At 51.6% G+C, this 22,803-nt stretch overlaps 13 protein-coding genes across 13 annotated transcripts; 7 read left to right on the top strand and 6 right to left on the bottom strand.

The window, feature by feature from the left end:
- Positions 1-721: 721 nt before the first annotated feature.
- Positions 722-1,849, top strand: M409DRAFT_27114 (uncharacterized protein; the record flags this gene model as incomplete). The annotated part of the gene is made up of 3 exons (XM_033808427.1): positions 722-895; positions 949-1,673; positions 1,726-1,849. The coding sequence occupies 3 exons, from the start codon at positions 722-724 to the stop codon at positions 1,847-1,849; spliced, it is 1,023 nt and encodes a 340-aa protein (XP_033663380.1).
- Positions 1,850-2,118: 269 nt separating this feature from the next.
- Positions 2,119-3,696, top strand: M409DRAFT_27113 (uncharacterized protein; the record flags this gene model as incomplete). Its single annotated transcript, XM_033808426.1, has 8 exons — positions 2,119-2,215; positions 2,266-2,379; positions 2,441-2,548; positions 2,636-2,905; positions 2,952-3,187; positions 3,242-3,259; positions 3,309-3,598; positions 3,651-3,696. The coding sequence occupies 8 exons, from the start codon at positions 2,119-2,121 to the stop codon at positions 3,694-3,696; spliced, it is 1,179 nt and encodes a 392-aa protein (XP_033663379.1).
- A 379-nt stretch (positions 3,697-4,075) lies between these two features.
- M409DRAFT_27112 (uncharacterized protein) lies at positions 4,076-5,497 on the top strand (the record flags this gene model as incomplete). The annotated part of the gene is made up of 4 exons (XM_033808425.1): positions 4,076-4,300; positions 4,365-4,579; positions 4,628-5,388; positions 5,457-5,497. The coding sequence occupies 4 exons, from the start codon at positions 4,076-4,078 to the stop codon at positions 5,495-5,497; spliced, it is 1,242 nt and encodes a 413-aa protein (XP_033663378.1).
- Positions 5,498-5,543: 46 nt separating this feature from the next.
- M409DRAFT_69082 (uncharacterized protein) lies at positions 5,544-6,995 on the bottom strand (the record flags this gene model as incomplete). The annotated part of the gene is made up of 1 exon (XM_033818120.1): positions 5,544-6,995. One exon carries the CDS (start codon positions 6,993-6,995, stop codon positions 5,544-5,546), a length of 1,452 nt encoding a protein of 483 aa, XP_033663377.1.
- A 643-nt stretch (positions 6,996-7,638) lies between these two features.
- On the top strand, positions 7,639-8,097 carry M409DRAFT_27110 (uncharacterized protein; the record flags this gene model as incomplete). Its single annotated transcript, XM_033808424.1, has 1 exon — positions 7,639-8,097. One exon carries the CDS (start codon positions 7,639-7,641, stop codon positions 8,095-8,097), a length of 459 nt encoding a protein of 152 aa, XP_033663376.1.
- Positions 8,098-9,806: 1,709 nt separating this feature from the next.
- On the bottom strand, positions 9,807-10,621 carry M409DRAFT_69081 (uncharacterized protein; the record flags this gene model as incomplete). Its single annotated transcript, XM_033818119.1, has 2 exons — positions 9,807-10,541; positions 10,595-10,621. The coding sequence occupies 2 exons, from the start codon at positions 10,619-10,621 to the stop codon at positions 9,807-9,809; spliced, it is 762 nt and encodes a 253-aa protein (XP_033663375.1).
- A 542-nt stretch (positions 10,622-11,163) lies between these two features.
- M409DRAFT_58245 (uncharacterized protein) lies at positions 11,164-11,655 on the top strand (the record flags this gene model as incomplete). Its single annotated transcript, XM_033813860.1, has 1 exon — positions 11,164-11,655. The coding sequence occupies one exon, from the start codon at positions 11,164-11,166 to the stop codon at positions 11,653-11,655; it is 492 nt and encodes a 163-aa protein (XP_033663374.1).
- An 846-nt stretch (positions 11,656-12,501) lies between these two features.
- On the bottom strand, positions 12,502-13,003 carry M409DRAFT_58244 (uncharacterized protein; the record flags this gene model as incomplete). Its single annotated transcript, XM_033813859.1, has 2 exons — positions 12,502-12,534; positions 12,581-13,003. 2 exons carry the CDS (start codon positions 13,001-13,003, stop codon positions 12,502-12,504), a joined length of 456 nt encoding a protein of 151 aa, XP_033663373.1.
- An 864-nt stretch (positions 13,004-13,867) lies between these two features.
- On the bottom strand, positions 13,868-14,551 carry M409DRAFT_58243 (uncharacterized protein; the record flags this gene model as incomplete). Its single annotated transcript, XM_033813858.1, has 1 exon — positions 13,868-14,551. One exon carries the CDS (start codon positions 14,549-14,551, stop codon positions 13,868-13,870), a length of 684 nt encoding a protein of 227 aa, XP_033663372.1.
- A 1,357-nt stretch (positions 14,552-15,908) lies between these two features.
- Positions 15,909-17,184, top strand: M409DRAFT_69080 (uncharacterized protein; the record flags this gene model as incomplete). The annotated part of the gene is made up of 2 exons (XM_033818118.1): positions 15,909-15,929; positions 16,087-17,184. 2 exons carry the CDS (start codon positions 15,909-15,911, stop codon positions 17,182-17,184), a joined length of 1,119 nt encoding a protein of 372 aa, XP_033663371.1.
- A 300-nt stretch (positions 17,185-17,484) lies between these two features.
- M409DRAFT_69079 (uncharacterized protein) lies at positions 17,485-18,945 on the top strand (the record flags this gene model as incomplete). Its single annotated transcript, XM_033818117.1, has 1 exon — positions 17,485-18,945. The coding sequence occupies one exon, from the start codon at positions 17,485-17,487 to the stop codon at positions 18,943-18,945; it is 1,461 nt and encodes a 486-aa protein (XP_033663370.1).
- A 256-nt stretch (positions 18,946-19,201) lies between these two features.
- M409DRAFT_69078 (uncharacterized protein) lies at positions 19,202-20,391 on the bottom strand (the record flags this gene model as incomplete). The annotated part of the gene is made up of 2 exons (XM_033818116.1): positions 19,202-19,246; positions 19,300-20,391. The coding sequence occupies 2 exons, from the start codon at positions 20,389-20,391 to the stop codon at positions 19,202-19,204; spliced, it is 1,137 nt and encodes a 378-aa protein (XP_033663369.1).
- A 280-nt stretch (positions 20,392-20,671) lies between these two features.
- Positions 20,672-21,638, bottom strand: M409DRAFT_27104 (uncharacterized protein; the record flags this gene model as incomplete). Its single annotated transcript, XM_033808423.1, has 3 exons — positions 20,672-20,812; positions 20,869-21,558; positions 21,612-21,638. 3 exons carry the CDS (start codon positions 21,636-21,638, stop codon positions 20,672-20,674), a joined length of 858 nt encoding a protein of 285 aa, XP_033663368.1.
- Positions 21,639-22,803: the final 1,165 nt, after the last annotated feature.

Genomic DNA, 22,803 nt, shown 5'->3' with positions numbered 1-22,803 from the left:
CCGTGCATTCCGTCGCTGCTTCTACCACGCCGTCACAGTTCAATCTATACCTCGTTTATCTCGGGAATCGATCGACCGATCATGCTACTGGGATATGCTAAAGGTAAGTAGTTCCAAAGCTATGCCCGCAGGTCCTATGTTGGTTTTCAATGCCCAGACTGTTGCCGCGGAGGGTTCTCCATACTCATGGACCAATCGACTGTCGACCACGTGTAGAGCTACCGTCGTAATGTCCATGGAGGGAATCAAGAGACGAATGCTGAACACGCTACTAGATGTCTCCGTGCCTCAATGGGTAAAGGCAGACGTTCGATCAATGCAGAAGCAGACGTTCGATCAATGCAGAAGCTGAAGTCGGGCATCCTTCGTTCATGGTAGACGACCATACTACGACAACAACATCATGTTGGAACTAGACAACGAACCAAGTCCATCCTTCGCTCCACGACGAGAAGTCATGACAGTATGCCAAGACATGAATTGTGTTGGAGAGTTCGACATTGATGGGAAAATACTGCCGACCATCTCGACTTGCTGACCCCAGTGCTCTCCAAGTGCTCGAAATGGAAGGTCGACAGCAAGAAGAAGGAAAGAAACCACGATTGGGGCAACGTTCAGAAAAGACATAAAAGAAGCCTTTGACGCTGTGTGTTCGACAGCTCATCAGCTTCACTGCCTCATCCCGTCAAGAGCCTCTCGTCAGCCTTCAGCCTTCGCAGCAATGCCTCAATTCATCAACTTCGCTCTTTTTGCGGCAGTCCAGCTCGCTGCTACCATGCCATCGTCCTCTCCCAAGTCAGCAGAGCTTGAGAAGCGTCAAGGTGCTGACAACAACATCTACGGCTGCACTGAGTCAGGCTGTACCGATTGTCCAGTGTCCTTTGGCACAGGCAGTGTAAGTACAATATCTCCTGTAGAGTAACTGAACCATGCTAATCACCAGCTCAGGGCTTCCCTGAATGCATCATCTACGACACTGCGCAGCTCCGAGACCAAGGCTACCCAGTCGAAGACAACGGCCAATCGACCATCTTCTTCGACGTCCCACCGTTGGACAGTGGCTGTCAGGTCATTGTCCGCACCCCAGTCGTCCCCACAGAGAACGACTGTGGCGGCAACGTTCTCATCGCCCAAGGCGCTACCTGTGCCCCTGTCCGCGTCGACAACACCTTCATCACCTTGTTCTGCTGCGGCACAGACGACTGCGCTGGCGCTGGCGCACCTCCCGCCAAGCGCAGCCCCAACCCAGCTGCGAATGCTTTCGGTGGCAGCGGTGCGATGTACATGACTATGCGCGATCGCGATGGGAATGTCATTCCTCCACGCAACGCTTCTAGCACTTCCATCAGCGAGCGAGATGTCGTGAAGCCGCTCAAGAAGCGGGACTGCGAGTCTTTCACTGTCACCCGCCAACCATACACTGTGTCTGGCGGCAACAACATTGTCTCTGATACCGTGACTTGCAGCCAGACCGAGTCGTGTGATGCTACTCTGGGAAGCAGCGTCACCGAGACTTGGGGCGTGGATGTCAGCGTCTCCGTCGGCGACCCCTTCGGCATCGTCAGTGCCAGCGTCGGTGTCAGCTGGGAACAGTCGATTGAGCGATCGTTCTCTGGAACGTTCACCTTTGGCCCTGGCGAGAGGGGATATGTGGTGTTCATTCCACTGCTCACGTAAGTTGTCATGATCATGAAAGTCTGCTGGGAATTTACTGATGGATCGCAGCTGCGTCGAGGGCGCTTTTGATGGAGACTGCGAGGGTAATGGCCAGGTTGTGACTGCTTGTGGTCCTACTTCCGCTGGTGGCGAGATGACGGGCGATCTCCGCGCTGTGACTATCAGAGGTTAAGTATGCTTTGGGTGCAGTGCCCAGATCAACTCATGGCACTGGGGACAGCACTGTGGTGCACTAATGGGCGGCATGGATGTCCAAGAGCATAGCAGGTGTGACGTAGATCAATGAGTTGTTAAAGCAAGTAAAGCTCCAGGCTTCGAGAATGAGATTTGCAGGCCTGCTCATCTCGCTCTTGTTGTGATAGTGTATGCCATTGATAATAGAGACTGATCCTCTGTGCTAAAAGGATGTGAAAGGAGAGAGCCTCGTTTCATTCCTCTGAAATGGATTCAATTCCAAGTCCGACGACGACAGACAGCACAACGTTGAAGGAGAAGACTGGCGATCTTGAAAGGCAAGAAGAGGTTCCAAGCCACAAAGGTATGCCGTCATGTCCCACTCGCCATGCCATTTGCTGACTGAAATATGAGTACGCTCTCAATTGACGAACCTGATATGCTCGTTTGGTCGCCTACTACGTGTATCATCAACCAAGCCAACTTTCAGTCGTTCGAACGCACCTGAGAAGGAGCACCAAAGCTCTGGTGAGTCGAGAACTGCCCACTAAACGGCAGTTGATTAAGTCTGAAGGCCTTGGGTCACCAGACCACGATGAGCAGAGCTCTACGGGTGTCTTCAACAATGTGTTGTTTCACGTCAGAAATTTCTTCCGTCGGCAGAAACCGAGTGAAGATTTGCATGCAGTTCGATCCCGTAAGTCTCCCATGCCACGCCAGCGTAGCTACCATGGCCAGTGTAGCATTCCAAAGCGGAGACAGATTGCTCTGATACGAAGTATAGTTTCCAGATTCATACGGGGATATCCAAATCTCGCAGCTTTCCACAGTAATAGCGAAAACTTCATGATCTACAGGCGGTTTGGGTATCTTTCGGCCAGAGTGCTACTGGAGAAACAGGATCAACTTCGACGTTTGGAGGAAGAGCTTGACGAGTTCGACGATATTAACCAAGGATGTTCGGTCACGACAGAACCCAACCAGAGAACTTCAAGTACCATTGATGACCGTAACAGGCTCCTGACAAAGATCGATACTACTCTGGGAGCATACGGTATGGATCGTCCTTGTCTAGAGCCATGCGCCGCTGACATGAGTAGCAACATCCCTTATGCATGCCCAACAACTGATGGGCCTCAATAAACCTAGCCATCACGAGCAGCAAAGCGTATCCGCGTACCTTGAAAACCACAAACCAGTCAAGCCTCGAGAGAGGGGTTATGTCCATCACAAAGAAGACCTAATAACGCTTCGTCCTGGAAGAGAGCACGCATGGCTTGATCGCATGATTGAAGCGTCCCTCCAGTCTGTGCAGAAGCCCCTACCATTTGTTCACGTATGCTGTACTCGGTCAATCGCTGCAGAAGAAACATCGCTGACTCTCGTGTAGAAATTGTTCTGCTCCAAGGTACAAGCCGCTGTGCTGCGTCGCATTTCTCTCATTGACCATAACGTAGGAAACGAGAATGAAGGTCGGCGACTCCAAGACATTCGACGACGTCTACTACTACACACGGGAGAGAATCGACCGCTGCGCCAGTGCTCTCATAACGCTGGCAATTCTGGTACTGCTTATCGTGCCCGTGTGGCTACTGTATTATATCATCACGAGGAACGAAGGCACGTTGTCAGGCCGCGGAACAGCCATCTGCATTGGAACATTGCTCATCTCAACACTGCTATTTTCTGCTGTGCTATCGCTTTTCACTAAGGCAAAACGACACGAGATACTAGCAGCAGCCGCGGCGTATGTTTCAGTCATCCAATCGAGCGAGAGTGTAATCACTGACATATTTCAGCTACTGTGCGGTGCTGGTCGTATTCCTGGGAAATGTTCGCCCATAGCGACATGAGGCTGGCTCGAGATAGAAGCGGCGTAGCACACGTGTTAGTGCCGTTCACCATGGTCAGTCTAGTCGGAGAAGGCAATCAGGCCACAAGGGGTTACAGTGTATTGCGGGACAAGGTGAGCGTTTGCGGCTGTGTATGTCAACAATTTTGGCCGTTCCGGCGGCCTCCTACTGCGCCTCAGCCTCATGTGCTCCATGAAGCACCTCAGGTAAACTAAGTCTAGCAAGTGAAGCAGACATGTGAGTACTTGATCGAGTGCGGACAAGCAATGCCCAGTAGTTCTGTGCTGACGACCCATCCACCTACAAAACCCTTCAACCCGCTTCTTTTCTCTGACTCTGCAAGGCTTACTGCCGTTGTGCACTACACCGACATGTCTCAACCACTTCCTCAACCAATATCGCCCGATGGTCCTCGCTCGCACTCGACTAACGATCACGTCAATGGAATAGCAGACGGCCTCGCCTCACTCGAAACAGACCAGCGCGACCTAAAAGGAAAATGGACGAAACTAATGGGCCAGCCAAAGCCAGTGATGCACAAAAAGGCATCTGTCCTTATGCTATACTGGGATCCAGCGTATACCTCACTTCGTGGGGTATCTAGTGAAGTACCACCCACTCAGAGCCATCCAATGCACACTTAATTGACATTCGTCAAAGGTGCGAGCGCTACGCGAGGTCTTCGAAACGAGATACAACTTCAAGGTGGTCGAGGGCATGATTGATACGAAGGACAAGTACCCGCAGATCCAGGCTTTCCAACATGTCTCCAACTTTGTCGCCAGTGAAGATTCCGAGAACGGTCTACTGCTAGTCTATTACGCTGGTCATGGCCACACTGAGGCTGCTAGCCTTGGACGGATCACACTGTCAGGGTACGTGATGACCAAACTACACAAAATCTAGATTGCTAATCGGAACAGGGCATATACCGAAGACGAAAGCGAGAAGAAATTCGCCTCGATTGAGTGGTCGTCAGTCGAGCTCGTTCTGAGCAAGACAAAATCAGACGTCCTAGAGATCTTCGACTGCTGCCACGCTGGCCTCTTGTGCACGCAGGCTGAGTTCAGAAGTTTTACAAGGTGCTTCGAGATCCTCGCCGCCTGTGCACACAATCAACGAACCCCAGCACCAGGGCCCAATTCATTCACGACCGCCCTCATACGAGCACTCAAAGAACTTGCCTGCAGAGAGGGGTTCTCAACCGACCAGTTGTATTCAAAGCTGAAGGAGTATGATGTTTTCGACAACACGCGAATGCCAGAACTCTACCAATCCAGGTTTCTACCGCCGTCGGGCTTCGAAATTGCACCCGACCCATTGCACCTTGCCCCAATCTCCAAGTCTGGCAACGACACATCGGGCACATTCAGAAGCGATCGTAACAAGGAGGTTGAGAATGAACAACTACTCCATCTTCGCTTCCATTATCGAACTGAAGTAAGCGATGCCGACCTGGAACAACTCGCCCGAGTCCTCAACAACCAAGTCGTCAATTCAAAACGCATCAAAGCCCACCGTGTCACTGCTCTCGGAAAATACAATATCGCCACATATGACTTGACTACGAGGAATATGATGAAGAGATTTGGCACAACGTGGATGACAAGGGCGAGGCAGAAGAGCAATGCGTTTCAGCGACCTGAAATCGATCTTCAAGATCCTATCGTTCACCCTGCTGGCCGTGCATCAGCTGCAGCTGTGATGAAGGAAGAAGAGCCAGAGAACTCGACCGACTACCGACCATCGCAGCCTGCTGCACCAGCGATGTTGACGACGCCAGGTCCTTCTGAGCATGGAACCGCGAGAAGAAAGCTGCGAAGCGATCGTGAGCCGAGCCTACCAGCCTCGGCCACGAAGGGCTAAGATCTCTTCAGCAGCTCTCTCCCCCGACCGAATCGCACCATCCATATATCCAGGCCAATAATCCGATGCCTCTGTACCCGCCCAGTGAATCCCGCCATCCGGCTGCTTGAGTGCCGCCCCATATGGCTGAAACGTATGCAGTCCCGCGAGAGCAGTCGGTCCGCCTCTTGAAAATGCCTCGTTATCCCATCGAACAAGCACCCACTCTTCTGCATTCGCCGCCTCGGGGCCAAAGTACCGAACATAGTCTTCTTGGACGAGTTTCTGGATCTCTGCTTCGGTGGCGTTGTCTAAGGCTTTCATTTGGCCGGCTTCAATGAAGCCTAGGATGGCGCCGTAGGATGCGTCCGCGGGCGAGTCGTCGAAGGTAGCTTTTACTGTTCCGGAGGTACTCTGGACTTGGCCGGACAGTCCATTCTCTCTCCAAAATGGTGTCTTGTAGATGGCGTTCATCTTCCCTTCGTTGCCCATGAACATACGTTGCATGAGCTTCTGGCGCTTGGCAGAGACGGGAGGCGAGTATTCGACCAACCCGGCGACGGGGGGAGACATGGCCACGATGACATTCTGTGCGAGGAACGACTTTGATTCTCCCCGGATTAGGTATTTGCCGAATCTGGTCTGAGTGATGGATTTGATTGGGTTGCTCAATGTGATTTTATCCCGTCCGATCTTGCCAGCGAGACACTCAGGCAAGAGACCGGTGCCGCCGACGATACGGCTCTCCTGCCCGCCATCATTGGTGAGAATAAGTCGTTCGAATGTGCCCTTGTTTGTCTGATTGCCGGCACCAGCTACATAGGCGAGAGCGTAGAGGAAGGACAGTTGCTCTGCTGTGCCAGACCAGATAGACTCGACAGATATCTCGAATGCCTCTCGTCCGACTGTCGTCGTGAGCGTTTCATATGCCCAGTCTTGGAGGGTGATGGCGTCCCAAGCAGTGGCATTTGGAGAATTCCAGGGGTTTTCGACATCGAGCGTGGCTGCTAGTGTATCAATCTTTGTGATAATCTCAAGGATCTGTTCCGTCGTGGTCGGGTCGACTGGCGGTGATGGACTGCTGGCGGAATAGTTGAGACGTTGGCCGTCCACGAAGGCAAGATTGTAGCCTTGGTTGTACTCTTTGAAAGTCTCAAGGTGCAGTTCATTAGCCAAAGCTAGGACTCTGTCTTGTGTAGGTCCTATAAAGGCAGCACCAAGTTCTGTGACACTCCCATTCTTCAGCTTTTTGTTATCAACTCGGCCACCAACCCTGTCCCTAGCCTCGATGACTGCGACCCTCTTGCCAGAGTCAATGAGCTTTTGTGCCGCTGCCAGACCGGAGAGACCAGCCCCAACGACAGCCACATCGACTTGCTCCGGTTTTGGGTGGCCGAAAGCCGATCCAACGAGATAGAAGATGGAAAAGAAGCGTTTGGCAAGCATTTTGAGTTCAAAGTATGTCTTGATTCGGGTTCATTCAGCGCCAGGAAGCCAGGTACTTTATCTATGCTGCTCGAATTGAGGCTCGGCAATTTCCGCATGGCGTACATGATGACCATGGTCAACGCCTTCTCGAATTTATTGCCTTCGGTCGCTCGGCGCCGCTCGTTGCCGGTCATGACATCTCATCTCGAAGACTCGAGATGCTGGTTTCCAGGGTATACACTCGGATACGCCGGGCTTCTCACGGTATACGACGTACGAAATGCCAGCTATTGGTGTGCTCGTTGACCCCTTACAGACAACCAGGCCATAGGGGAAACCTCGGAATCCGTCAGTATGGGACAGCAGCCGTCGGGTACAATTTGGCAGGGAACCCCTGTCATCGGCACAAGTGTGCTAAGATTGATCCTACCAGAGCCCACATTAGGCTGTTGGTATGATGAGAGGCGTATTCGATGTGATGATGGACGTGGAGAAGAAGACGGGATGTTTTTGTGGTTCTTGTCTCTGAGTGCTCAACCTCGTTCCAGACTTGATCAAGCCTAGCGTAAGATCTTGAGACTGGCAGGATTCGCAACCTTGAAAGTTTTTCCTCTTGCGGCTTTTAACTTCGCCACCATTTAATCATTGGCTACCCCTATCAATGGCATCCGGTCCCTCTCCAGCCTCGTCGACCCAGAGCGACTCCACCACTGTCTCCCTCGAGGAACTCACCAACAGCCTTGAACAGATCATCCGCGATGTACACAGTGCGCTTAATGCACGCATGCTTGATCGGGACCGATATCCGTGGTCAGTGTTTCTGGAGGAGTTCCGATGCGAGGCCGCGTATACCGTGAAGTACACGACATCGATACAAGACTATCTCGAAGATGTGGGCGGGCTATTCAAACGTAACCCAAGCCTTCGATATGAGATCGAAGAAATCAGCACCCATGTTTCCCGCAACGCGATGCGGGCTGAATTGTTCATGAACCATCTCACGGCCGGCTGGCCGATGGATCTAGTCAGACGAAGTGTTGGTATTGCATCTTTTCGGCTGATCAACGACGTATGGCGTATTGCCAGCTTCAAGCAGGCTCCGGGATATGCGCCAATGTAACCAAGACGCCTTTGCCCTACTCAAGCTCACTCAAAGGACTCTTGCAACTCGGTTCCGGGCCGGCCTTCTCGACGTTTCCGGGTTTCGGTTGCTTGTAATCAGATATTGCAAGCGTCGTCATCACTCTGACTACTCACTTTATCCCTGCCACGGGTGTTCCTGGGATCTTGGGCGCATTGAAACGTCTAGACTTCACCTGGTACTTGGAGAGGACGTTGATGGTAGCTTTGCAATATACAGCCTCAATTTGAGGACGAAAAACTTCTGCCGAGAACAGCGCACGATTGTGTGCCGCTTGAAGTATCGCAGCCAAGCACCATCGCCATTTTTGGAGACATCAAGCAGCCGCTTCCTGCCGCATGGGAAACGCAGCTGATCCTACGGGCGAGCGGCAATGCAGAAAGATCCCCGCCTTCGGAAATGGCCGCCATCTCTGCCCTTCGAATTGGAGAGCCTGTGCGTCAAATTGTGTACTGGCATAAGCCTACGACGGTCTCGCCGCTGGATTTCCATGTCTCTCACGCAATAGGCGGGTATTGAGGTATCAGCTCCAATGTGGCTTGTATTGTCAAAGATAGTCTCGAAGCATTGAGAAGCTACAAGTATAGCGTGCAAGTCCAGCTGTGTGAGTGGGCAGCAGTATCTTTGCATGGAGATGGCCATCAGAGCGGCAGTCGCTGGTTGGACCAGCCAGCCCAGATCATTGTCAGCACAAATGGTACCTCAGGGGCTTGCTTTGAGCATTCAATGATACATGGCCTGGTTATGATTCGCTTCAACGCTGCTATCGTGACAGGGGCTGAATACCAAGCTCAGGCTGTTGATGACGGATATGGGTAAGTGTACATGTCCAAGTTGACAGAGAATTTTGGGCTAAGTTCTAGAGGCTGGGGTACATGATCAACGAGAAGAGCATCGATTTCACAATTACTAGCAAGGAGCAGGACTGCGAGCAGATGGCTGTGTCTTTAAGACTGGCTATGGACGACCTACGAGACCTTCTCACAAGTGACGCAGATATTTTGAATATTCGCGGCTACCTGTGAAGGGACATCGAATGAAGAGATCCATTACACATCTTCAGGTTCTCTCAGACGTTCTCAAACACCATCCCCCTCGAAGCCCCTCGATCCTCCACACCAAAAGTCAAAATGAATCCAGAGTTCTCGGTATGTACTGTCCATAACGCTGCCGAGTTCTGGGGGACTTTGCTTCTGCGGGCGGTCTGCCGCGACCAATTCCTAAAACTCCAGGCCGACGTCCCACGTCTGCACTCTCATCGAACCCAACATCATTGTGCTGAGGTTGGTGATCATAGACTGGGACTAACGATTCTCGTTTGTCAAGGTCGCGATATGAATTCGGGTAGCGTTGCATGTTGCGAGCCAAAGACACTGCAAGATTCTGCTTTGGAAGCTCCTTGCAGCTGCTTGGTAGATGGGGTGTCATGGAAGAGGATTGAAATTTTTTGCTCGCGCTTTATATGTGCAGAAACACTCGGGATGTCTCAAGGGTGAACGCTGAACCGATGCCGCTATCTGGACTTTTACGAATCAGATCTTTGTGAAGACATGACCAGAATCATGATTTCGTGAAGATGATCGATTTGGTCCTACGTATAGTATTGCAGTGACTCAACATAGACCACTTTTGCTTGCATTATGACATGAAAACACAGTGCAGCATATGTAGACGTTGAATGCGTCAAGCTAGACTGTCTCCCCGGCCGCTCTCCGAATGGCCATGGCCATGGCCATGGCCATGGCATCAGGCTGTGAAAAGAACGGACTGTGCCCAGAAACGAGTGTTTCTGTTCTGATCTTATACCCCTTCGCGAACTCCTCCACCATCAATTTCTGCACCTCCAGCGGAATCGCATTATCCTCCGTGCAATACAAATAGGTGCTTGGGACCCCTTTCCAAGCTGCGTAGGTGATTTTGCTGTGGATCACTTGATAGCTATGCGGCTTCAGATGGGCCGCGACAGCCTTTGCCTCGTCGATCGGCAGATCGTTGTAGAATGTGTGGATCGGCGTTCTCGGAGTATAATAAGATTTGTCCTCGGCGACACTGTACCACGGGAGATCGTGGCCTCCAAAGCTGGAAGCGAGGGACTGGCCTTGTTGAACGATGAACGAGCAACAGTAGAAGATGTGAGCCACGCCTCCTGTCAGGCCTCCGTTAGCGCGAGAGGCGATATCAAGCCCTTTGACCGCTTCTGTGCCGGGTACTCCAGAGTATGAACGTACGACCAGCATGATTTCGTGACCCGCATCCGCTTCATGCTCAATCGCATTTTGAATCAACGTCACGTCAGGGTCAAAATCTTTGAGATGCTGTTCAGGGCCAACTGAGGCGAGGCTGACAAAAACTGTCCGATCGCCTGCCTCCTTGAGTTTGTGGGCGACGATAGAGTAGCATATTGGATTATGCCACGCCCCTGGCTAACGTCTAGATGTCAAAAAGAGGTATAATGCTTGTGATGGAGACTACTAACCACTAAAATGACTGATGTTGTTGGCATTCTGCTGGGGAAGAAGGCCCTTCACCACGCCATTTGCTTTGCACGCACCGTTCTATATGACACCTGCTCGCGATGCTTCGCGTTAATCCGACTCCAGCTCCATCGACGACCTATCACTATCTTCAGAGGTTCCAGATGACTGGAATAGTTTGTGGAAGTGTAAGCGATCGCCAGTATATTCGCAACGATCCAACATGTGCATAAGTCTTCTATTGCCCAATCACAGCCTGATCCACAATGGTTCACACCTAGTATTCTTGGAGGATTCACGGCCCGAGATTTAGCGCAGTTAGGTCTACCGTCTACATAGTTCTTCACCTGTTGCAGTCATACAGCTGAGAAATCTTCCCGTCTTGGCTTCAGCGGTACTGCTCGACAGTCCAGCTCGCTCCTTGTGCATAAGCGCAAGCCCTCAAAGAAGACTATCGGGCTCAGGTACCTTCGAGAACTTGACTCCCACTAACACATTTGTGGGTCTCCGTTCTCATTGACCTTTCCCTCCTCAGCCTCCGGGTCTCAACGGGTATCAAGCCGCAAACTATATGCACCAAAACAGCAATGGTCTCGCCGCAACATTACCAGTTCTGGCGCCCGGGCCAACAGATCTAGACCAACGATATACACACAAGTGGGATGCGATTATTACGAACTATCTCATCCATTCGACTTGCGAGCACGCCGAGGCCATTAGTAGCCGGGACTTCGATCTCAATTCCGCTCGCTGGACCACTCTCGACTCCAACTTCAAGTTCGACAGCTGGCTCGCCGGCACCCTCGCGCTGACTGGCTCGCATGAATGGATGGCCATGCTCAAGAAGACCGCCGAGATGAATCCTGATTATCACATCCAGATCCTGGACATATCTGTGAGTCTGGCACTTGATCGAAGACACGCCGAGGTGTTTATGAACGTCAGGACTGATGGCCTACCTTCTGGTGTTGTGAGGCAGAAAGTCACTGTGCTGAAGTGGAAGCTGGTGGGAGAGAGATGGTTCTGCGTGGAAAGGAAGAGCTTTATGGGAGTCGAAGCTTGACTAAGACATTTACGTTCGTTAAACATCATTCCAACTCAGCGCCATCGCCCATGTGATAGAATCACAGTAGCACCGCCATTCGTCTCGCTAGGCTCCTCATTGTTTCGTGAGTCAGCCTCGCAGCCCAGACGTCATTACTAGCCTGCGCGACTGGGACTGGAAGACGATCCAGCTCACGTATGAGTTCATCTAGTCGAGCATTGATGTCGGTCACGAGGCTGTCGATTGTAGGCAATCCATGCAAAGCCTCCGGAATATTCGATTCCCGTGCAGAAGAGTTGCCTCCCGATGGCTCGTGATGCTCATCATCTTCGCTGATTGAGTGAGATCCGTCGAGTATGCAACTCAAATCGTCAAGATAGTGGGTTTGATTCGAGAGAGGCCCTGACGTACGGGAGGAATGATGCCTGCTCCCATTCCTCCGGGCAAAAGCTGCCCTACCATTGGCAGTTGTTCCGTTGAGCGGTCCTCGAGTGTGTCGAATGTTGTTTGACATGGCTGATCTCGACCAGGAATCGGCTGTAAAGTTTTTTGGTGGGTGTCTTTGGTGTTTGCAAGTTGGTCAAAGTGGATCGGTCACCAGGGCTAGAGTTCTGCACACTCATATGTCAAATGATCAAATCATTGAACGATGCCGATAGATGGTACGCAGACGTGAACTCTGCATAAACGGCAAAGGCATCCCGATCATCTATGCACAGTTGACAGAAGATGTTGTAGTGAAGGGGTGCCGATCTAACCCGGCGTTCATTGCTCTTTACGTTTCCCATGCCATCGATCTTCAACCCCTTGCATTGTGCGTTATTCCATGTAGCATAGCATTACGGAGCAGCTCGGTGGGTATCATCAGAAGTTTGTCCTTGGTGTCATACTCTGGTACTGCGCAAGCCAATAGAGTAATGAACTGGTACACGCACAAGCGCACGGGAAATTGCCCACTTTTGTAGCAGTCGCCCGCCAGCGAGTCTTTGGCGAGGAAATCGAGAGAAAGGACCTTCTGGTAAGCGACGCGAGCGATGTCAACTCCCGGAGCATCTCCACTGCCAACCATGAGGGCTAATCTGATGAGGTTGCCATCGCCTTCAGCTTCGCTCAAGACTACGGCAAGAGCTGTCCCGGCCAATCCTAGCAAAAGGTCGCCTGACTTCACCGTGGCTTTTGTGCAGTCTCTGGTTTCCATGGAGTAGCGTTCCATACGGGGGTGAAATCCATTCATGTCTTTGTGACGTTCGATGTAATCAGTCTCGAAAGAATGCCACTCGTCATCAACTCCAGCACCATTCGCTGGTGTAGTCACTTCCGCGACAGCGGCACCCCAAGCAAAGTCCCACCAAAAACTTGTCTCCATACTGAGCGAGCATTCATCGTGCTGCTGATTTTGAGGACTAGGTAGCAGCTCTTCCCAGCTCAACTCCAGTGCCCTGCGAAGAATCTCTGCATACTTGGGCTTTCTATCATTGACAAAGGTGTTGAAGGTTTGGTGAAAAAGCTGTGCCTTAGAAATGGAATAGTCAGGGACAATAGGGCGCGGGCCGGATTTGTAGAAGTGAGATAGGCCAAGCAGAGCTGTAAACTTTATCGTGTCTCCTTGAACACTCGGTAGTCTCGAACATCTCCATGAGATAAGGCAGCCACCCGGTCCGGTCCTCTAGGCTGCGATCACGAGGGGGGAATTCTTTAGCATGATCTGCCAGCTGATAATTTTTTAGATTGGCATTTCGTCGAGCAAGCCTCATCATACTAATCTGGTGTGGTGTGGACTGTTCGGACTGGCGGGTGCGGATGAGTAGTGTGTCTAAATGCTGAAAATCGATTTCTTGATCACCGCAGAACAGTACAATCTTCCGAGCTAGAACGAGCTCTTGTATGATCCAGGCTCGACTCCAGTACGTTCTGCTCAGTAGTCGCTTTGTTACTTCGTTGTTCAACATCTCTTTCACCAGAGGGTCGAATGGATGACTGAGTGACCAAAAGGATCCGGATGGATGTCTGTTGCGATATCGAACATCGTCAAGTTGCATCAAGCGTAGTGAAGATTGTCCGCTCATCAGCCGTAGAAGACTGCTGGTCCCTTTGCTCTCCTCGCCGAGCCATACAAGCACACTCTCTGCGCTATAGTATATGTGTCCCATAAGTGCTACTTGTTTCGACTTCTCGGCATCATCAGCTTGATCGATGCACAAAGCGTCGACCCAGAGTGGGACGTGATCATCTATTGTTGTATTCTGGTCAGAAACCTGTGCAGATTCGGCTGAATGGAGATTTGATGGCCTTTCAATATCATTGTTAGAGAAGAAGACTCATTACTAGCCTTGGTTCCCCATTCGTATGAAACCGCGCGATATGCAGTCATATTTGAGAGCGTCGACAGTGCCAGACTCGCCTCAATGGTACCCGCGGTGCGTTTTTGGTCAAAACTCAACAGCCGAATCGTATCTCCGTGCTGATCCAAAGGTCTATAAGTTGGCTGTAAAGACCGTTTGGGTATATCAGTATATTGAGTTTCTGTAGATTGCTGCGTATCCAGCCGTGTAGACGGTAATGCCTTCCTGTGCTCTAGAGATTCGGATATCCAGGGTTCTGTCCTATCGCGGAGGCGCTCTGGAGTAATGTGACCTCCAAGAACAGTTCCAAGAAGCTTGCGGAACTTTGTGTTGACCAAATCGGTTCTCGACAAGCCAATTTGGGAACAATAGAGCCTTAGATACTTCGTGCTTGTTGAATCCACTCCGATAAGCCATCTCCATAACCTTGGAATGCTGCGTCTGACCTCGCAAGCTTCGATGGCGGTGTTGTCAATTGAGGGTGGATTTGTAACGCCCTTTGCGGAAATGGAAAAAGAGGCTACACCAGATAGGCTTGCGACAGTCCACGTCTGAGAAGATTCCAGTGTCATGTTGACTTCAATCAGGAAGTCTCGAAATGACGGAGCTGATCATGACCTCGGTGTCGAGGCTGGGACATGTGATGCCACACGGAATTCCTTGAGCTGCTGCGTGAATAAGATGGCACATCTTGGGCGGCCTCTTTGAGGCTGAGTCGTTTTGAGACACGCTCGCAGTCGGTTTGCATGCTCTTAAGCGGCGCCGAATGGTGGGAGAGGAAGCCCGATTGTCACGAGTCCATGTTCAGAGGGCGAATGATGATGGTGAAGCATGCCAGAAGATCGAACCTCTTCGTGGAGGTGGCTGGAGGGAAATGCTTGGCGTTGGTGAGTCGCTCCTGTACGGAGACATGTGGAGAACAAATACATTCGAAGATAAGCAGCACATATGTAGTCGCAAAAGAAGAGACATCGTCGACGAAAGTCAATAGCTAATAAGCGCCGCCGGTGAAATTGTGGTGGGCTGATTAAAAAGGGGCAAAAAAGTTGATCCATTACACCCGGCGAGACTGAATTTCTGTTAGCACGAAGATCAAACAGAAGAGGCCGGATGGCAGAACATACTTCGAACTCGCGACTTTCGCATTACCATATTGATCCCACAGGATAAATATAAGAACGACACGCTAAGCCACTGCGTCACGGGTGTCGCCTGAAGAAGCGACCACGCCACAGCGTATTTTAAGTCATGGCAAGAGCTTTGTAATTTATAGATGCTATTGTATTCTCCGAATCACACAGCAAGGATTAAAACTTCGCCTCATTTCACTTTCTTTATCCAACTATCAAAATATTTGCCTTGGCCATCGAGGCCACTCATCTGCATTCTAGAGTCTGACGATCTTCTAGAAATAGGACGATGGCTACCATTAACAGAGCTCTCGCCGCCACCAATTATACCTGCTCCTTTGCCGGTCAGTCATCCACGGCTCAGTCGCATGCAAGGCTGCCCTCGGACACGATAAGCGTGAAACCCAAGACGGTCAACTCCTGCAAGGTCAACTCGCTTCAGCGGCAAGACTGTAATGCCCGCCTGAGACACCATCTCGTGGGCTCTGGACCGGTTGATGTGGGTCCAGGGATTTTACCACTGAGCATGCTCAAATGTACAGGAACCTCCTCAAGGCTCATTGCTATGACATGAGAAAATCGGAGACCACCGACAAGAGGGCGAGCCTGATATCGTCCCGCCTAGACGAGCAAAATCTTCTAGTCTGGAGCGGCGGAACAACGGCATTGTTGATAGGCGACGATAGGGCCATCTCCATCTGGAGACCCCGATTGGACGTAGAACATCACTACATGTTCGCTGCTCCATGAATTTGATGAGCACTTTCTAAATTAAAGCACGGCTTTCTGCGTAGTCGCTATGGTAGTGTGGAAATGGAAGGTATAAGTAGTGAGGATGTCGAGGCGTGGCCTGCAAGTTCCTATATTCTTGCGTCTTGCCTAGCTTGTCTTTCACCATGCGGCTCACTACTGCTCTCGCTGCTGCAGCAGCATTTCAGTTTTCAGCAGCTTTCCCTTCTACTCATGTCCGGAGGCAGTCGAATTACACTACGAACGCAACTTCGACATACCGCCCAAAGATTATCTTGGACAATGACTGGGGCATTGCTGGCTTTATCCCCATCTTCCAGGCCTTGAAAGCAGGCTGGGATATCGTTGGCATTGTCTCGGACACTGCAAACTCTTGGGCTTTGCAGACTGGATTGCATGCTCTTGCAACCTTGCAAGTTGGCGGACTGGGTTGCATTCCTGTCTACCGCGGTGCCGACTGGCCTCTTCTGAACCGACCTGGTCTTTATCGTGCTTGGGCAGACGTTCATGGAGTGCTGGCATGGGAAGGCGCTTTCGCCCCAGAGAACCTCACATATGAAGCACTAGGCAATGACCCGACGAGTGGCGATCCAGATCGAGTCTCGAGAGCCGCTTTCGAAAAGCCAGGCTACGGCTACCCCAACATAACATTCGTGCCGGACATCACAGCCGTCGAATTCATGGTCCAACAAGTCAGGAAGTACCCCGGCGAGATCAGCATTTACTCGGGCGGTGCTTTTACAAACATCGCCTTGGCCGTTCGTCTGGATCCCACATTCGCAAAGAATGCCAAGGAGCTCGTCATTATGGGTGGATACCTGGACGTCAATTTGCTACAGACGACGGGATCCGTGCTCCTTGCGGACTTGCAAAGCGACATCAACCTCATGATCGATCCTGAAGCCACCAAGATTGCTCTTACCGCCGACTTTCCCAATATCACCATTTGTGGTAATGTCGCCAACCAAGTCATGAGCACACAAGACTTCCTCGACGAGATTTACGAGGTCAAGACGCCGTACAGTGAACTTATGTACAAGTACTATGGTACCGAATTTCCCTTCTGGGACGAGACAGCTGCCGCGGTCATGGTCGAGCCCTCGATTGTGAAGAACAGCACCAAGTTCTACCTGGATGTGGACACTAGCTATTCTTCGCCAAACTATGGCAATATCCACGCTTATCAGAAGGCTCTCGCACCGACGGCACAGCCTTTGCAAGAAGTCAACTTCATCATCGAGATTGATGGTGACAAGTTGAAGGAGAGAATCAAGGAGAGCGCTCAATATCCACCAACATGTGCGAGCGCAGGAGATGGTGCATAGAGACATCGTATAGAATGTATGCTCCCAACATCGACCATTTCTTGCTTATCTAAGTTCCCAAGCGCCCAAATATGAGCATTATTGCGGTACCCCTGAGCGACACAAAGGTACCAAAGGTTAAGTTCGAAGGGATCAAGGATGGCTGTACCAGGCTACAACCATGTCGATGCGGCTTTCACGGTTACCTCGTCAACGTACCACATCATGTGCTGATCACACATGTTTCCTAGCCGTCCTAGAAATCCACGCATTCCCTGGCGTGCAACAGTCTGTCGTCGAAACACTGAAGGTCCCAACAAGATGTGGCTCAATCTTGTACTTCTGAGCCTGGCTCGCCTCGCTTCAACGCAATTAATAACGCCACAAAATAGCGACTGGAACTCATCCTTCTCACTTTGCAGGGAACAGATTGAGAAAGCTGGCCTGGACGAGGAGACGGCCCAGAACGTCAATACAGCAATCCGGTTCGAGCGTACCAACTGGGCTGGACCAAGTGTATCAGACGATGCATTCTACATCCCACCAGCCAATACATCTCATCTCCCTCCTGGATCTCTTTTGGCCGTTGAGGGATACACCAACACCTCACTCTACACCCCCCCCCCCCCCCCCCCCCCCCCCCCCCCCCCCCCCCCCCCCCCCCCCCCCCCCTCCCTCAGCACCGCTTTATCGCGAATTATTTTCCAATCGGAGACCTTCAACGGCAGCACTGTTCCAGCCTCAGCATACGTTCTCTGGCCATATATGCCTGGCGAAGATCCGAAAAGGAAAGGCAAATTTGCGGTCGTAGGCTGGGGCCATGGAACCTCCGGCGCAGTAGGCGAGTGCGCTCCCAGCCATATCAGAAACTTGTGGTATCAGTACTCTGGCCCTTACATTCTGGCCCTGCAAGGCTATGTTGTGGTAGCGCCAGACTACGCTGGTCTTGGAGTCTCCCGACATGCAGACGGCAGGCCGATCAAACATACCTGGCTCTCGTCAGCGCAGGGCAACGATATGATCCACGCCGTCAAAGCCGCACAAGAAGCTTTTCCGGAGCTGAGCGAGAGGTTTGTTCTCGTCGGCCACTCACAGGGAGGACACGCTGTCTGGGCAGCGGCGAGAAGGCTGGCATATGTGCCTTTTGCAGGGTATCTTGGGACGATCGCTGCGTCGCCGTCCGCAAACATCTCCTATACCCTCCAGCGCCAGCCTCTTGCGGCGACGACTATAGCTTTTGGGATCATCACTGGCATTGATGAAATCTGTCCCTCTTTCCACCCTTCCGAATGGCTCACGGACAAAGGGATCAGATACCTGAACCTGATCAGAGATGTCAGCGCTTGCAACAGTGTCCTGACCCAACTGATCCTCCAGCCAGGCCTAATCAAGACCGAATACGCATCTTCACCACGGCTTCGAAGCTATGCAAACCTCATGGCCAACAGCGGCCGCCTATTTGCAGGACCCATGCTAGTCTTGCAGGGTACACCTGACTCGGTGCTGCCTATCGAGACTGTGGACAAAGCTGTCAACGAGACATGTGAGAACTATCCTGACAGCAAGCTGGAGTATGCGTCGTTCAAGGGGGTAGATCATGTGCCTATAATGTATGCGGGTCAGCGAATCTGGTTGGATTGGATCGCTGATAGGTTTGCTGGGAGGGAAATTAGCCCGCCATGTACGAGGCGGGAGTACAGTCCGGCGAGGTCGGTGGAGAGCTATCACAAGGATCTGGGATATTACCTGGAGTATACCACTCAGAGATATTTGGTGGCTTGAAGTAAATGGTCCGAAGCAGAGTGGGATTTGAGGCTGCCCTCTTCTCGGGCTTAGCAATGTACGCATTCCAGGTGAGATGCCAAAAGCGAACAGTTTGCTAATTTTAGGCAAGCTCATCGACATGCCCTCGCTTGTGCTTTCATTTGCCCATTTACTGTTGTCGTGACTCTGTCTCGTGCTGTACTGTCTCAAAAGTTGTAAATTTACTTCGTAGCAATGCGATCCTGCTCCTTCTCAAGACCCGTTGCTTTTTCATTCAAGACGCCACCAGATTGCTCAGAATCTTTCCAAGACTGTCGACCTGCGGAATCTGTTAGTTGTGTTCCAAGTCATCCATCTCAATAGACAGCTTACATGAGGCGGCTGTGTTATCTGGAAGTGGTTTCCAGTCATATAGTCAAACGTGTACTTCGCTCCAGGGAGCAGCTTCTCCCAGTGCTCAGTTTGCAGGTTGCCTCTCGGCTCCAACAGAAAGCGAGTGACTTTGATGTTCATATCGACCTGAAGTCCAGATTCCGGAACACTCTTCACCAATCCTTCCTTGACCCAGATGAAATTCACATTGGGAGGGGTGTGCTCTTTTGACAAGACAGACGGCCAGTACTTGTCCACTGAGCCGACCGTCGATGTGAAATGCTGCACTAGCCACTCTGGTGCCTTCTTCTCTCCGGACGCTCCCATAAGTCCTTTCCTGGTGAGTTCTTGAACGACCTGCGCCGGCAAAGCCTCGTACTCCAGCCGACATGGCGAGTCGATCAAGATTAGTCGCTCGACTTTCTCCCCAGCCGCGGTCAACAGTCTCACAACCTCATACGAATAGAAGCCACCTGCAGACCAGCCGCCCAAAACATAAGGCTTGCCCTTAGGCTGCAACTTTCGAACCTCGCCAACCCACAGCCTCGCCATCCGCTCGATCGAACACGTGAAGTTCTGCGCCTGGCGAAGGAACGGCGAATTTAGTCCAATCAAGCAGACATCCTTTCCGATCGGAGGAAGAGTCCCATACGATGTCCCCGCACCACTTCCATCTGGGAAAAGAAACACAACCGTCTTCGCCGTCTCGGGCTTTCCCTGCAATACCACAGACAACGGCACTTTCGGCTTCGGAATACCCTCCCATGGATCGGCCGGACCGAGATCGGGAGCAGCGCCAGGTCTCAGCGGAGAATGAATCGCAGTACTCGGCCGACTCGCATCGCCATTCGACGTAGACGAGCCACCCCTGAGGAAAGCCTTCAGTGAGCCAACAGTAGGATATAAAGAGAACACATCTGGCGGTACATCCACGCCGGCTTGGTTCTTGATATCGGAGGCGGTCGCGGATGCCAAGAGATCGCCGAGTCCCAGGAACTTCCAAGTTTCGTGGTCCTGAAACTCCTCAGGTTCGACAGAGATGGCTTCGCCGATGATTTGCAGGCATTGCTCTATCGTCTCGTCGGATGCCATTGTTGATATTGCGGGAAGGATGGGGAGGATGAGGAGGGGAAGTCCGAAGGCTGGTACCGTTGAAGTGCGCTCGAGCCACTATCGAAGGCTATATTTAGAGTTGAGGATCCGATACCGAGGAGTTGATAAATGGTTGGAACGAGAAGATGCAGTCTATTTGGTGAGGTACGAAGTAAATCTGATCAATGTAACCCATGGAAAGCTCCATTAAGCAGAGACGTGTATGCAAGGCCGAAGTCGGAATGTACATAGTATGAGCGATACATCCGGTCGTCTACCACTACTTCAGCCCAAACAGCCTCTGAGCATTACCATAAGCTATGAGCTCGAACTCAGTAGGCGTGACAAGCCCCGAGTTACGCAACCTCTCCATGAAAAGACTGTCTTGATAATTCTTGTTGAAAGGGGTATCGACGGAATACTGTGGAACATGTCAGTGGACCAAGATTCGCCAGATCAAGACGTGTTAGCACTCACCATAATCCTCTCCGCCGCCGTGTTCGAAAGCAATGTGGGTATGGGATCCAAGGAGAAACATCCACTCGTTGTGATCCATACATTCTCCGTCCATACCTGTGCCAGGCTTTTCCTAGGGGCTGTCAAAGGACTCAAGAACTCGTCGGACCGGCTCAAGATGTATGGGACCATCTCCCCTACGTGTCCAAGGACAATCTTCAGATTTGGGTATTCATCGAATAAGCCAGCGGCATAGAGTCGCAAGAATGCAAGACCAGCGCTAGCTTCGAAGCCCCACGAGTCGGAGGCGAGAGTCACGGCAACGTAGTCGTTGAAGGTCTTGTTGCCATCCGGTCCGATCGCAGGCGCAAATGCTCCACCAGTCTGCAAGATGTGTGAAGTAGGAGGAAAGCCTGGATGGAGATAGAAAGGCACGTTCAGCCTCTCAGCAGCAGCGAAGACCGGCCAGTAGGAGGGAGAATCGAAAAATGTCCCATTTGGGAGATTTGCATTTGCAAGTCCTCCAACGAAGCCGAGTTCTGTCACACAGCGCTCCAGCTCTTGAGCAGCATCGTCCAGGCTGTCCATTGCGAGTGCGCAGAATGCCGCGAAACGACCAGGATGTGCCGACGTGAAAGCCTGGTGGACAGCGTCGTTGCTTATGTGCGCTGCTGTGACGTTCTCCTGGTCGAGATTGGCGTTGCTCACAATCTAGGCCTAGTCAGCACTTGGAAGGCTGATGCCTTTCTTTTGCCCTTACTTACTTGCATCTGGATGTTGTTCCGGTTCATATCGTCAAGACGACCAGCACTCGCGTCGAGGAGATATGACACCAACGATGGTCCAAAGCTGCTATTGACCAAGAGCTGCAAGATCGGGTTTGATACCAAGGAGCTGGCTTCGGCTGTAGGAAAGACGTGTTCTTCTAGGGTGATACATGTTTATACGGCAACGGTATCGCGCCTGCAATGGTCGCAATAAGGAGAATTAGTGTAGCGTAAGTCATTGTGAAATGTGGTTGAGCTGCTGGCTTGTTCACTGTTGATAATTGCATGCTGGCCGGGTGGTTCTAATAGTCCTTCCCTCGAGAAGGCCATCAATACCCATTGACTTGGTTCTCGGCTTGATTGTCGACGACATCATTCTCGGGAGTTTCAAGGAAGACGGAGTTTCCATAGTTCCCATAACTATCCCGCTCGATCCGCAAAACACTTCAGAGTTGGCCAGATTTTGACCTTAAGCGTATCATTGTCCTTGGTGATGGCATCTCGATGGAGAGAAGCGGACAGCAGCTCTGTGCAAACCATTCCCGTCGTCTTCCGCAATGGCACAGTCACTGCCAGGCTGAGGCAGTTGGAGTGTAAATTTGGAGGTACTGCTGCAGCATGTTGTCGGGCGCGGTCTAGAAGTTGCGAAACATTGATGAGAACATAGGAAGGTGATGTTGAGGCGAAGGTGGAGTTGTCACGGAGCGGATTCTCGGACCAAAACACGGACGAGGATTGTGTCTATGACCGTCGATTCAGGACGCCGTACTCTTCCTCTGCTTGGGACTGTTCAGCGACTTCGCCTTTGATGCATCCTACAACCACAAGTCCATCATCATCATCATCCCTGAGTCGAGAATAGATTTTATGACGAGGTTTCTAACGCGAATATGAACCTTTGAAACAGATATCCACGATGTCGAAAGAGTCTGACGCCCCGCACCAGACTGATGCTCACTGATCGGCCCCGTCTGAAAGAGCACTCTGCATTTTCGGGAGCACAAGGCTGGTCGCTGGGAAAGATGTCCTTGGAGCAGTATCCCAATTCAATGCCTAAGGCATGAATATGGTCTGCGGCTGAAGCTCCTTGAAATACTTTCGCTGTGCCGCATCCTCCAGAGTTCTAGGCTTCTCCATTTCCTGCCTTCAGCTACATGGGGCTCTCACTCACGCCCAAGAAAGACAACCA

Source organism: Zasmidium cellare (assembly GCF_010093935.1).
Source record: "Zasmidium cellare ATCC 36951 unplaced genomic scaffold M409scaffold_35, whole genome shotgun sequence".
Taxonomy (NCBI): Eukaryota; Fungi; Ascomycota; class Dothideomycetes; order Mycosphaerellales; family Mycosphaerellaceae; genus Zasmidium; species Zasmidium cellare.
Note: the sequence above shows the minus strand (reverse complement) of the source record. Positions and strands in the feature narration are given on the sequence as shown.